This window comes from Melozone crissalis, unplaced genomic scaffold (genome assembly GCF_028551555.1).
Source record: "Melozone crissalis strain CALT ecotype California unplaced genomic scaffold, PUWL_Pcris_2 ptg000017l_1, whole genome shotgun sequence".
In the NCBI taxonomy this organism is placed as follows: Eukaryota; Metazoa; Chordata; class Aves; order Passeriformes; family Passerellidae; genus Melozone; species Melozone crissalis.
In genome coordinates this window covers 6,939,249-6,952,821 of record NW_026535795.1, presented here as the reverse complement: position 1 = coordinate 6,952,821, position 13,573 = coordinate 6,939,249, and the positions used below count along the sequence as shown (strand labels likewise).

At 43.8% G+C, this 13,573-nt stretch overlaps 1 protein-coding gene across 1 annotated transcript in view; it reads left to right on the top strand.

Annotated features, from left to right (window-relative positions):
* Positions 1-2,959: 2,959 nt before the first annotated feature.
* The window catches only part of RTEL1 (regulator of telomere elongation helicase 1), a 43,708-nt gene continuing 33,094 nt past the window's right edge, over positions 2,960-13,573 (top strand). The window contains exons 1-14 of the mRNA XM_054274387.1: positions 2,960-3,011; positions 3,953-4,073; positions 5,511-5,709; positions 6,077-6,170; positions 7,094-7,175; positions 7,752-7,812; positions 8,050-8,125; positions 8,294-8,378; positions 9,495-9,560; positions 10,991-11,144; positions 11,481-11,519; positions 12,136-12,214; positions 12,867-12,964; positions 13,516-13,571. Of these exons, the coding sequence (XP_054130362.1) occupies positions 3,972-4,073; positions 5,511-5,709; positions 6,077-6,170; positions 7,094-7,175; positions 7,752-7,812; positions 8,050-8,125; positions 8,294-8,378; positions 9,495-9,560; positions 10,991-11,144; positions 11,481-11,519; positions 12,136-12,214; positions 12,867-12,964; positions 13,516-13,571 (1,191 nt within the window). The 5' untranslated portion in view covers positions 2,960-3,011; positions 3,953-3,971. The remainder of the gene's footprint in view (positions 3,012-3,952; positions 4,074-5,510; positions 5,710-6,076; positions 6,171-7,093; positions 7,176-7,751; positions 7,813-8,049; positions 8,126-8,293; positions 8,379-9,494; positions 9,561-10,990; positions 11,145-11,480; positions 11,520-12,135; positions 12,215-12,866; positions 12,965-13,515; positions 13,572-13,573) is intronic.

The following is a 13,573-nucleotide window of genomic DNA, read 5'->3' as shown; positions in this document are numbered from 1 at the left end:
ACACCATCCACACATTTTCAAAATTTGTTTGCAAGTTTTTTTTAAATGACTTTTAACTGCTCCCTGTTCTGTCCAAGCCTTGTTTTGTAGTTCCAAGTCTCTCTGCTTTCTCCTTGGATTGGATCTCCAGGATTTGACAGGTTATCTTGTGTTTCAAAACCACCTTTGCCATGATCAGAGGAAGGCAGCCATGCCAGGCACCTGCACCAGGGCAGAGATTTCCCCCTTCTGCTCAGGATGACCTCTGCCTTTGATATTCCCAGCAGTCCCAAGAGGGTCTGGCTACCTCCTGCAACATTCTGGATATTTTGGCATCAATCCAGCACACATTTTATTCCTTTTATTGAGGAAGGGATGTGAAATGATTTAAAGGTGCCATGGCCGTGTGTCCCACTGGAATACACTGTGTGAGAAAAGGGGAGCAAATGATTTGGAGGGTCAAGGTGGAAAGATGTGTTGTTATTTCCCAGCAGTAAATGGAGTGAATGGCTTTGGACTATCAGGATTGAAAGAAATCAAATAATTTGGGGGGCAAACAAAAGACTCAGAATGACAACAAATGGCAACTCAATCCTCCTCTATCTGAAAAGGGGTAAATAACCTTCATGCCAACCACAGGAGTTTCACAGATGGCCCTCATGGCTCTCTTGTCCCATTCCTGAAGGGTCCTGTTCTTCTGGCAGCATCTGGATCACATCTGGAAAGAGAGACCCTGCCTGGGCAGCCTCTGAACAAACATGGCCATTATTCACTTTGCACTTCTGCACAGCACAGTGCTCTCCTTGCTAGTGTGGTTCAGCCTCTTCCCCACAGAGGTTAAGGACCATCTTTCACAAGGTTTTTATTTTGTACACGGTCTTTCTTTTTCTTGAAAATGAAAAATACTTTATCCAAATCTTAAAACCCAGGAATGAGTGGGAAGTGGAGATGGGCTGGTTCCTCCTGGCTGGGCTGTCACACAACTCTCTGTGCTGCTCAGTTTTGAAATCCTCCGTCTCCAAACTCTGGCTTTGTAAGAACTCAGGGTTTATCCCAGGCAGACAAACACCAAGATGACAATCCAGTGTGAGACCAACACCTTTATTTACCATGTCTTTATCCCAACAGATACTGCAGCTTCACTAAACCTCCACAACAAGGAATGTATTTTTCTCTCTAAGCTTACAATGCATTTCCTGTGTTGTGTTTTGAGAGGAGGCAGCCTGCAGCCCTGGTCAGGTGAGGTCACTGGTGCAGAGGAGCAGCTCCGGGAGCTGCGGGTGCTGACTCACGGCTGCTGCTGGGCACCTGCTGAGTCACAGTCCGCTCCTGCCTGGGCTGGGCACCTCCCGGCTCCCCTCTCCCTGCAGGTGACACTGCTTCTAGCAGCAGCACTGAAATAAGGAACAATAATCTCCTTTGGTACACTATTGATACTGTTCTTCCATGTGGGAAAGATGTATTTACAGGAAATAACAACAACAGAGTATTCCATGTATTTACGAGGAGTTTTAAATTTATTTTTTCTTCCTTAAAGTTATCTCACACTCTCATTTCACCATCTTTACAATGTAATTTCATTTGCAGCTTCATCATGCGTGACTGGTATCATATTAAAGAGTTTGCAGTCAGAAACATGAGCAAAAACAGCTGTTAAATTTTGTGTGGAGAACACAAAGTTCCACGGCAATAACTCAGTGTTCTCCTGCTCATTCTCTGCAATTAAAGACAGTTTATGATCCAGGGAAGTTCAGCTCCAGGAATTTAAAGGCTGGCCACCAAAAGAGTAACACCCATGAGCTCCCCTGACCTGACACCATGACACAGGAGGTGCCACGAGTTTGGGAACGGAACAGACCACACAAAGCTCAACTTACATAGTTTAAGGTTTGCACCTTTTAACATCAGAACTGTTCTGCACACAAACAAGCTGTGCAGCTGGCCAGGAGTAAAGCATTTTAAAGCTACAATAAAAGAAGCCACATCCTGTTCTACATCTATGCAGTGACAGCATGAGACACAGCAATAAACCACAGAGATGAGTACAAAGTATTTTCTTCCGGCCTTCTCTCTCATCTAGCTGCATAAAACACAGTTTTACAAAATTCGGGGACACAAGTAAGCCATGCTTATGCATTTATTGAAAGCAAATTCTTACAAAAGTGGATAATCCATTATTTTAGAGTTCACCAGAGTCACAGGGCCTGAGCACCTGGAATGCCAAAGCCGGTCCTGGATGTGCCTGGATGCACTGGCGGGGGACTGAAGGGTGGGAGCACCGCGCTGCAGAAAAGCCGGGAACAAAGGCGCGGCACATTCACCCCTAACAAAAGAGACCCGTCAGAATTCATTACCGTTCCTATGGCAGGAGCTCAGCACAAAGCCACAGAGCCCTCCCACCTCAAACGCCGAGGGTTTCACAAAGAACCCCGCTGCGTTCTGCCCTCTCCAGCGAGCAGCGCCGCCCACGGGGAGCAGAGGCCGGCACAGAGCGCAGCGGGGCCCGGGACACGAACTGTGCCCGAGGGCAGCGCTTGTCGCACGTCCTGAGCCCTGCAAACGGGGACAAACGCCACTCCCGGGGGGCCCTGCCGCGGGGGACCCTACAGGGCTGCGAGGCTTTGGAAATGCAGCTTTTGGCGAGCGAACAGCCACATCCCGCCTCTCCGGGGCCCAAGCTCGGCCTCCGCCCCGGGGGAAGCGGCTGCGGAACCGTCCGGCTGAACCACAGGGCCTGTCTGGGGAACGGAACCGGCTTCCCTCACACCTGGCAGCGCTCAAACCCCACCGGGCTTGCGCTGCTCCTGCCCGGGGCCCCTCATGAGCCGCCACCAGCCCCGCTCGCTCCCCGACACCCCGGCCCGGGCTCCAGTGGGATGCCTCGGCCCGGGCCCGCCATGGCCGCCGCCTTCCCGGCCCGTTACCGGGGCAACGCCGCCGCTCTCGCGAGAGCGCGCGCAGGAAGTGACGCATGGATCGCGGGGCTGTGGCACGTGACAGCGGCGCGGGGATTCCGAAAGGAGCAGCGGGAGGTGAGGGAGCGCCGGGACACGGGGACAGGGGAGTACGGGGACACAGCGGTGTGGAGACATGGGGGTAGGGGGACACGGGGGTACGGCGGTACGGCGACACAGCGGTACGGCGACACAGCGGTACGGCGACACAGCGGTACGGCGACACAGCGGTATGGGGACACAGCAGTATGGGGACACAGCAATGTGAGGACACGGGAGTACGGGGACACAGCAATATGGGGACACGGGGGCGCGGGATTCCCAGAGAACAGGGATCTGGGACCGCCGGGAAGGCGGAGACACGGGGACACAGGGACAGAGAAATACGGGGACACGGCAACACAACAATATGGGGACATGGGAGTCCTGGAGCACAGAGATCAGGGACCGCAGGACTGAGGGGACACGGGGACAGAGCAATACAGGGACACGGGACATGGGAGCCCTAGATCACAGGGATCTGGCTTTCCACCATAAGCTCTGGACCGCAGGAACAGGGGCCGGAGCGGGCGGTGCAGCCCCGGGGAGCAGGGGACCGGGAGGGGATGCTGAGTGCCCGTGACCCTCCTGCGGAGCCGCTGGTACCGGCCCGGCCCGGAACGCTGTGACCCAATTGCTCCTTCCCGTGCCCGCAGGGGCCAACAGGAGAGGTGGAAGGAGGCTGTTTACACGGGCCTGGCATGGCTGGACCCAGGGGAACGCTGCAGCCTGACTGAGTGTGATACTGGGAAGAAGTTCTTCCCTCTGAGGATGGTGACAGCGCTGGCGCAGGGTGCCCAGAGAAGCTGTGGCTGTCCCTGGATCCATGGGAGTGTCCAAGGCCAGGTTGGATGGGGCTTGGAGCAGCCTGGCATAGTGGAATGGGGTCGAATGAGGTGAACTTCCAGGTCTCTTTCAGCCTTATCCTGGCACGATATCACCACCACAGCAGGGTCAGCATGGTCTGCTATTCCTTACAGGCACCTCAGGGAAGGAGCCATGCCCAGGATCACTCTGAATGGGATCACAGTGGATTTCCCCTTCCAGCCCTACCCATGCCAGGAAGCCTACATGGCCAAGGTGCTGGAATGCCTGCAAAAGGTGAGTGAATGTCATTTCTAACTATACTAAATGGTTTCTCTAAGAAGAGGTTGTCATAATTGAAGTTTTCTTTATGTGCTTTGTATGCTGCCTTTCCAAATCTTCTCTGACCTTTTACTTGTGTTTTTATTTTACTCTGTGGTAATGAAAATCGTGGCTGGCAGGTGGCAGTCAGTAGAAATATAGATGGGCTGTTCCTGCCTAAATTGGGAAAAGGAAGAAAGGCTGTTTGTGTTCATGCAGTCTGTCCTTGGCTGGCTGGGTCTGACTGCAGAATCATGAATGGTTTGGGTTGAAAGGGGCATTAAAGCTCACCTTATTCCACCCCCTGCCATGGGCAGGTAACCTTCCACTATCCCAGGCTGCTCCAAGCCCCATCCAACCTGGCCTTGGACACTTCCAGGGATGGAGCAGCCACAGCTTCTCTGGGCACCCTGTGCCAGGGCCTCTCCACCTTACAGGGAACAATTTCTCCCTATTCTCCAATATAAACCTACTCTCTGTCAGTAGGAATCCGTTCTTCCTTGTCCTGTTACTACAGGTCCTTGTAAAAAATCCCTTTCCATGTTTCTTGTAGTCCCCTTCAAAAACTGGAAGGCCTCAGTTAGGTCACCTTGGAGTCTTCTGTTCTCCAGGCTGAACAATCCCAGTTGTGTCAGCCTTTCCTCACAGGAGGGATTTTACCTTGTCTTGTTAATATCTGGACTATTTGTATAATTTTCCATTTGCTGTGCGAGAGGAGAATTTTACTGAATGAATGTCAAAATAATAAAATGGGTTTTTTCACAGTAATTACCTTTTTTTCCTGGACACATCTTTGTGGGAACCAAAGGATTGTTCTGAGGGACTAAACAAGCTTATTGTGGAAACTTTGGCTTTCCACCATAAGCTCTGGATCACAGTACCTGCTTGGTGCCTCCTCTCAGTATTGTGATATAAATTCCTCTCATACCCTTGAGCTCAGCTGCTGCTTTTTTCCAATTTTTAGTATTGCCACACACTTAAAAATTGTGACATCCTGTAGGTCAAGGTGTTCCAAGTGCTGACAAAGTTCTGTGCCTAAACTGGCATGGAATAAAACCTTAATCCTAAGGGAAACCATCACTCTGTTAACTGGGAACTTTAACTTTCTGGGCTGGTTTTTCAGTAACTTCTCACATTTTCATGTATTTTATCCTGAAATGTGACACACTCCAATGGCTCTAAGAGTGGAGAATGGAATTATTGTGCTAAATAAATGTGATGGCTGGTTCTGGGTTTTTGATTAAGCCTCATTAAGCTAATTAAAGTGTCCTACAGGTTGATGAACCTCGTGTGTGGGAGTTCCTTGGTGGGGCTGCCAGCTGGCGCTTGCTCCTTGGCAGAGGACACACAGAGCTGCACCAAGACCTGTCCTGCTGAACTCCTAAATCCCTCTCTTCTTTCTCTCCACCAAAGAAGGTGAATGGCATTTTGGAGAGCCCCACAGGCACAGGGAAGACCCTGTGCCTGCTGTGTTCCACCCTGGCCTGGAGGGAGCACTTCAAGGACACCATCTCAGCCCGGAAAATCGCGCAGCGCATGAATGGGGTGGAGCTCTTCCCTGACAGACCTGTGTCCTCCTGGGGCACTGCTGCCACAGATGGAGATGTCCCAAGTGAGTACCACCACCTCTGCACTCAGGGATGGTAGTCAACACGTCCTTTTATGTCTTTTATAATAAATATACAATTATAAAAGTTATAGAGCTGTTGTTGAGCAGATGGAGCACAGTTTCACCATTTTATACATTTTCAAGGTGCTTTATGTAGTTTGAATTTTTCTTGGAGCTCATTTAGTTCTTGGAAAAATCATTTAGCTCATTTTATGTATGTGAATAGTTGGATGACAGCATTTCCTGCTGTCTCTACAAGCCAAACTGTTACCATAGTACCAGCTGGAGAAGGAGGCTAAGAATATCCCTAGTTCTCCTTTCTATGCTTATAATGTCTTTCTGCTTTTTTTTTTTCTCTTCTATTTGGCAGCTTATTACACTGACATTCCAAAAATAATTTATGCCTCCAGGACTCACTCCCAGCTTACACAGGTCATTAATGAGCTAAAGAACACAGTGTACAGGTGAGTATGATTTAGGGTAGTGTCCTTATTCAAAGAAAAGGTAGAGAAACCCCTCTGGTGTAGTTATTGTTTGAACTTCTGTGGATGAATGCATAAAAGATGATATCTAGAGAAATGTAGTTCCTTTAATGTGCCTGTTTAGAGCCTGGTTTTCTTTGTTGATGGGCTTGGTTTATTTTAATACTTCACAGCTTCTCTCCTTCAGTCATAGAATCTTCAGCATTTAGTCTGGTTTTGGTTTTTTATTTGACACATTAATTTATTAAATTACGTTTATAAATTTCCCCTATTTGTATTTTTCTGGGGGCATTTTTAAGGCAGTGAGAAGCCATTACCAAGTTGAGCTCCTTAGGCTGATGTAAATCTACTAAGAACTTTGTAGTTCTGTTATACCAGTGCCTGTCACAGTTTTCAGCTGTTCTCATGCCAGTGTGTGGCCAAACTCTTTGGACAGGCACAGTCATTTGTTTATGTAGTTCTTGGAAAGACAAAACCTTGTAATAAGCAAAAAAGCCCAAACCATGGTGAATGTTTGTAGTGAACCAATTCTGTCCTAACCTTGCTCTGAACATCACAACCAGCTGGGAAAAGCTTGTAATGGATGACAGGCCCTAGCTGCCTGGGCTGAGCTGTCATAACAGAACCCAGATTTTGTGGTGGATGGTGTAAATTGCTGCTTGTGACTTCTTGCTGTGAGCTGCTGCTGCTTATTAACACCCACTGCTGCCAGCAGAGATGCAGAGCCTCCACGTCCAGTAACACACACAGCAGTTACAGACAGAATAATTGACTTGTTCTGGCTCTGACCCTTGCTTTGGGCTCATCTGCTTCTCCTGAATCTTCCACTTTTGAGATATTGAATCTAAGCATGTACAACTCTGTTCTTCTTTGCCTTATTTTTAATGTCAGTTTTGTGTATCCAGGCCAAAGGTTTGTGTGCTGGGGTCCAGGGAGCAGCTCTGCATCAATCCTGAAGTGAAGCGACAGGAGAGCAACCACATGCAGGTGAGACCAGAGCCTGGAGAGGATGTTCAGGGAGAACGTGGAGGCTTTTGTGTCATTTCTGTGCCATTCTTCACCCTGACATTGTTTAGCTACAAGAGGCTGCATTTACAGTAGTTCTGAATGTGTTTTTAGGAATGTTTGGTTTCCAGTTATGTGAGTGCAAAATGTAATTCTGAGTCTCTGGTGACATTTTCTATCCAAAGAAAAATCTGTAGAACATGACAGTTAATAATTTGTAGTTTCTGATCTGCTATTTATGAGTTTGTCAAGAGCAATAATAATTTCAAAACATTGCTTCAGCTATTGATTTAGCTGTTATTTTTTCAATATCAAAGATTACTGTTTTGAAAAGTATTAATGGTAAAATATAACACATTTTTCTCTAAGCATGTGAGTATTCTGAGCTGCAAAAAAAGAGCCTAACTTGCAAGGTGAGCAGGGCATGTGGTTTTAAAGCTGAAGAACTTTGATTAGCATTAATTCATTAGCTGGGTTAGACCTGATTTCACTTCTTAACCTGCTTTCAGTTCCTGACAGGCTGTTCTACTCTGGGCTGAAATAGGCTTTGTTTTACAGATCTACATGTGCAGAATGAAAGTGATGGCTCGTGCTTGTCATTTCTATAACAATGTGGAAGGTGAGTGTGGCTCACCTTCACTTCCCCTGGAAGCAAAGCCCTGGTTTTTGGAGAGGGAGGGATTTGCTAGGCAGGTGGAGAGGTTTGGAAGAGTTGGCAAAATCCACCTGTGTTTTTCTCTGTTACTGTCTTTCAAGAGTGAAATATTAGTGGGTGAGTTTGATGATCAGGATAACAACAAATCTTTGTGTGATGCCTCCACCTAAGCTGGTGTCATTTTAATGTCATCTTTTACAGAAAAGAGTACAGAGAAAGAAGTGATTGAATCAATCATGGATATTGAAGACTTGGTTAAAAATGGAAACAAGCACAGGTGAGTGGTCCCCTCTGACCTTCCTCCCCCTGACTTGTGAAAATAATGAAAATTGTTTCTCTATTCACTTTTATTAATCCATTTGTGTATCAAAGTGCATGAATGTTGAATACCCTCTTAATATTTCTGCAAGCATTATAGTCTGTACTGCTTTCTTTTTTTAAACAGAGCTTGTCCTTATTATCTCTCTCGGAGCCTGAAGCAGCAAGCAGACATTATTTTTATGCCTTACAACTATTTACTAGACTCAAAGGTAACATGTAACTTTGCTTTTAAATACAGTTGTTCTTCTGTTTGTTTTATGTTGGCTTTTAGTGGATAAAGAGTGAAGAGTGATGCCTGGCAAGTGGATGCATTATGTGTGATTCAAAACTGACCAAACCTCAGTTCAGTTCAGGACCATGGGGTTTTCTCTCTAATTTCTTTCCCATGATTAAAAAAAAAAATTGACATTTTTCTGTACTCATAGAATTAGCTTTGCAGAATGTGGTTCCATTTTTAGGTGATATTCACTTCCTGGACACAAATCTTCAGTCACATACTGTGCAGTATTTTTGCATGCAATCTGAGGTGTTTTTGTTTCTGCAGCTGTTGCATGATTTTCAGAATAAGGAAGTTTTCAGTAGAAACTGGACATATCTCTTGGAAATAATTTCTGGTTTTGTGTACAAACAGTTGTAATAAGCTGTTTGTATTTTATGGATAGGAAGTGAAACCTTTGAAAACTCTGTCGAGGAAACAAATGTGCTGACATCTTCATGCAACTTGGAGTAATTAATGAATTATAGTAAAAGCCAGATTGCACCCCACTGTTGCAGGAAGACTGAAAGTTTAATAAATTTAAAAAGAAATTTAAAAGATCCCTTAAGCCCTATAAGCAGAGAAGCATTGGGAAATGAAGTCATGTGGTGCTGGAGGGGTTGTGTCCAGGATATCCACTTGCAAAGGCAACACAAGCATCAAATTGTAAATACATGGCAAATCCTCTGCTTTACACCCCACTTCTCCCAGATCTCTATTGTCGAAAATGATTCAAAGTGACTCAAATTGATAGGTAAACTTTCTCAAATTAGTTAAACTAATCCAAATATGGCACATCAGGGGTTTTTTTTCCTTTATTACAAATTGTAACCTCTGTAAACATTTACATGATACATTTTAGCACCTTCATTTCCAGAGAAAGTGATTCTGTGGTTTCTGTAGCAGGCAGCCACAGCCATTACTTGCTGTTTTCTCAAATGAAAAAACCAACCCAACTAAAAAATACATGAAAACCCAAAAGTATCTCAGCAGCCACTTTCTCAGCCAATCAAATCCATATTTCTCAGTGGCCTTTTTGTCCACTTCTTTGTTCTGATTTTGTCTTTAGAGCAGGAAATCACACAACTTGGACCTGAAGGGGACTGTGGTGATACTCGATGAAGCTCACAATGTGGTGAGTTGTTCTGGTCTGTTACCATTTTCAATCTGCACCCAAAGAGTAAAACAAACAGCCTGTAAAATCTGTACTCAGGTGTATGTTGCTAATATTCATTATCATGAAGATTTCTTGTTTCTCTGACAGTTAAATTTTGTAGTTAACAGTCCTTTGACACTGCTGATTTTTTTTATGAGGTGATGGTTTCTTTCTAAAGGGTACATCTCCAGATTTATGAGGTGCTTCTTTTCTTGGAGACTTCTAAGAAAACATTGTGTAAGAAATGATGGAAGACCCACTCTTGAATCTGCATCAGCTCTGCCAAGTGCAGTAGATGGCAAACAGGCCTCTTGTAATATTTCCAAGTCCTCATTCACAGACGAAAACAAGAAAAAATAATGAATGCTGCTGTAGGAGTTCTTCCTTTTTGCTGGCTTGAAACTGCAGCTCTTTTCTAAATGATGAAATGCAGAGGAACATTTGAAATGTGTCCCTTTCTCTGCCACATGAAGCCTCAGTGTCCCAGTGGGATTTCTGCTGAACAGCTGTGGTTTGTTGTGTGAGTGCCTGGTGTCCTTTCAGTAAACAGCCACCCGAGTCTGCTCTGCTTCACTAGAGAGCCTTGCCTTGCTGCATCCAGGGTTTGCTCCTTTCCTCAGAACATCTTCTGTTGAAAAAATGTGTGGAAATCCTGTCACAGTTGTTTGGGGTTTGGATTTGTTTTTCCCTTTGTAGTGTGCAGGAATTACTAATTGATGCCTGCATGCAGAAATTAGCCAGAACAGCTTCTCATTTTGCAATAGTTATCTGATGGTGCTGTTGCTTCCAGATTAATATGTGGAAATTTAGGGATTATCCTGAAATAAAATTAATTTCTTTCTGATTAGATTGTTTACACATGCATCTTGCTCAGCACTTAATTTCTTTATAACTTATTTCTTCATAGCTATTACAGTCAAATATTTGTGTAGGTTAGGCCTTATTATTTATCATCAATCCTCTGGGAAAATGATTCTTTTTGTCACAGAAAATTTCTTGTAAAGCAATATGTGATTTAATTTTCAAAGTCAGAGAAAGTTTTGTCAAAGTTACTAATCCTGAGTGTTTAAACCATTACTACTTTTTAAATAGAAAGTAGAGAAATAGCTTTTTCGAAGAACAAACCAATTATCTAAGTAAAGAATTTCCTGCTTGAACATCAGACAATTACTGTCTGTACTCTCTAGGATGTTGATAATGTGGAAGAGGCAAAATCTGTTCTACATTTCAGAAAAAATGTTTTTTACGAATAGTCCAAATCTTCAGGTGTTTATAAAATATCCTCTGGCCTGAGCTGGAGATCAAAAATAAAATCAGGCCTGGTTGTCTGGACTTCATCATGTCTGAAACTGCCTGAATAAACAGGGCACAGAGGGGTCAGAATAATTCTTCCATTCCTTCTATTTTAGGAGAAGTTGTGTGAGGAGTCTTCTTCTTTTGACTTGACTCCCTACGATCTGGCTTCAGCAATGGATGCAATAAATGTTGTCCTGGAGGAACAAGCCAAAGTGGTTCAACAGAATGAAATCAATGCTGAATTCAACATGGAGTTGGCCACTTCAGGTGTGTTGACAGTGACACATCACTGTTTCTCTGGGATAATAAAGTGCCACTACCAAGAACTTGAAAATAACTTTTAGGGGAAGTTTCTGGGAAATTTACACTCCTGTTAGTAAGTAAATTGTTGTTAATTAGTAATTGTTGCCAGACACTGGAAGATTTGATCAAATTAATGGGACTTGAGGGGCTATGAAAGAGAACAGTGAGGGGACCACAAAAAATATCTTTCCATGTACACAATTCTGACCTTCATAGCCATAATTTCTGGAAAGGCATAAAGAAACTGGGAATGAAAAAGGGGTGAAACAACCTCTTTGAAGTCTTAACTTTTTTCAACAGGACTGAACATGCAACTGGAAGATATAGCAAAGATCAAGAGTAAGTGTATTTTTTGTGATGTTGAAAATTGTTGAAGCAGTTTGAAAAGGTCAGCAATTACAAATCAAGCTCACATAGCATTGCCATATACGTAACTTAAGCGTCAATGAATGTCTCAGTTATAAGTTATCTGGATCTGGCTTTTCCCAAGAACTTTTTAGAATGTTTAGTTAGTTTTTTCCCAAGAAGAGAGATTTGGCAGATGAATGTGTCTTTTCCTTCGTTGTTAGAAGTTCCCATGTTTTCTAACCTTGTCAGTGTGCTGGAATTGCATCAGTTGCATAATTCTGCTGTCAGAACCTGAAGTTAACATCAAGAGCTTGAGATATCTCATGTATACAAAGGATTTTCAAGAACAACTTTCCCTGTCTGTAAAGAGTTTAAATTTAGCTGCTGACTCTTCAGCTTCATTAGAAATTGAGGTCATGGAAGTTCTTAGAGTTGAATATGAATATTTAAAGGTGATATCCAGGAAATTGGTTTTGATCAACAGCTGGGCTGGCTGCTGTCTTTTGTAACAGCCTTTGTCATAAAGCACATTTGAAAAAGTGACTTAGATGTGTCCCAGACATGACTTTCTGTGCACCCTAACTTTTTCCTCTTAATTTTCCTAAAGAAATTCTTCTTCAGCTTGAAAGTGCTATTGATGCAGTGGAGCTGCCAGCAAATGGTAATGGAGTCACCAAAGAGGGAAGGTAAATTTCTTCTCATTAATGTGTTTAAATGTTAAAAAGAACAGCAAATTGGAGCTGGGGCAGCTGTTAGGGCTGTAGCTCTATTCTACTTTCTGGGAATAGTATTTATTCAAGGTTTTAATTTTCCTGAAATCCCCTATCTATAGTAACCATTATTTTTGGAGGAACTCCCTTTTTTAGTGTTTCAAGAGTGGAAAATCCTCTGCTTGGGTTTCCTGAGCTGGAAGAAGCTGTGCTTCTTTCAATTTTGTGTCATGATTTAAGCAGGGGTACCAGTGCTGCAGTGGTGTCTGAGGTACCTCTGAGCTCTGGAAGTCCATTTCTAAACTGGTGCCTGTTACACATGATAAAAAAAAAAAAGGAGGAAATTGCATGCCAATCTGCTTCTAAATTAGTAATGGATTGTATGTTGGGGAGGAATGATGGAAAAAGGGAATGACATGGTCTGTGTACCTTCTGCCATGGCAGTATTGTGCACGGTCTTTATAAGCAAGTACTTAATTTTATTCTTGGAAATTTTTCATTCTCATGGAGACAGAAACATGTTGTGCTACATGATGGTGAAATTATTCTTCTGAAAGAGCAGCATTATTTGTGCCTGTTTGGTTCTTTACAGTATTTCCCAATTCTGCTTTTTCTTTATAAATTGCAGCTACATCTTTGATCTGTTTGCAGAAGCCCAAATAACCCTGCAGACCAAATCCTCCCTCTTGGAGTCACTGGAGCAGATTTTACAGTTTCTTTCAGGCCGTAAGTGCATGAACCTTTAAACTTTTTTACTCAGTTTCTTTCACTAAAGGCTTTCCTCTTTAGTGTAAGAAACTGGAAATTTGTGTTGTTGGGGGAGACATCAAATGATAAAGCCTCTGTAAGCTAAAATCTGACCTTAAAGACTTGTGTCTTTTATTAAGATGTGCAGGGTCCTCTGCTGGGAAACATATTTTATATCTGTTCATGTAGCTGAACTGATGCTGAGAACCACCTTGTGTCAAAACAGGAGTGTTTGGGTCCATCCATGCACATAGAGGACTTTTGCACAGACACTATTTTTCTCCAAAACCACATGGATTGTGGTGTGAAGCTTGCTGACATTTTGCTGATGGTACTTTTAGTGTCTTGAGTTCTTCCTTGGTCCTGGAGTTAAAAAACAGGAAGGTGGAGAATCATATAAAATGATTTTTCCCCCTGTTGATTTAACAAGCTTTTGTTCTACTGTCTGTCAGCATCTTGTTCTTAAATTACTCTTCTGTAAAGAAAATTTTTCACCTTCTACATGTGTGGTCTTGTGTTGCTTTCTCCAGGTACTGGGATATTTGTCAATACATCTGGATTGCATAAGGTCTCAGATATTATCCAGGT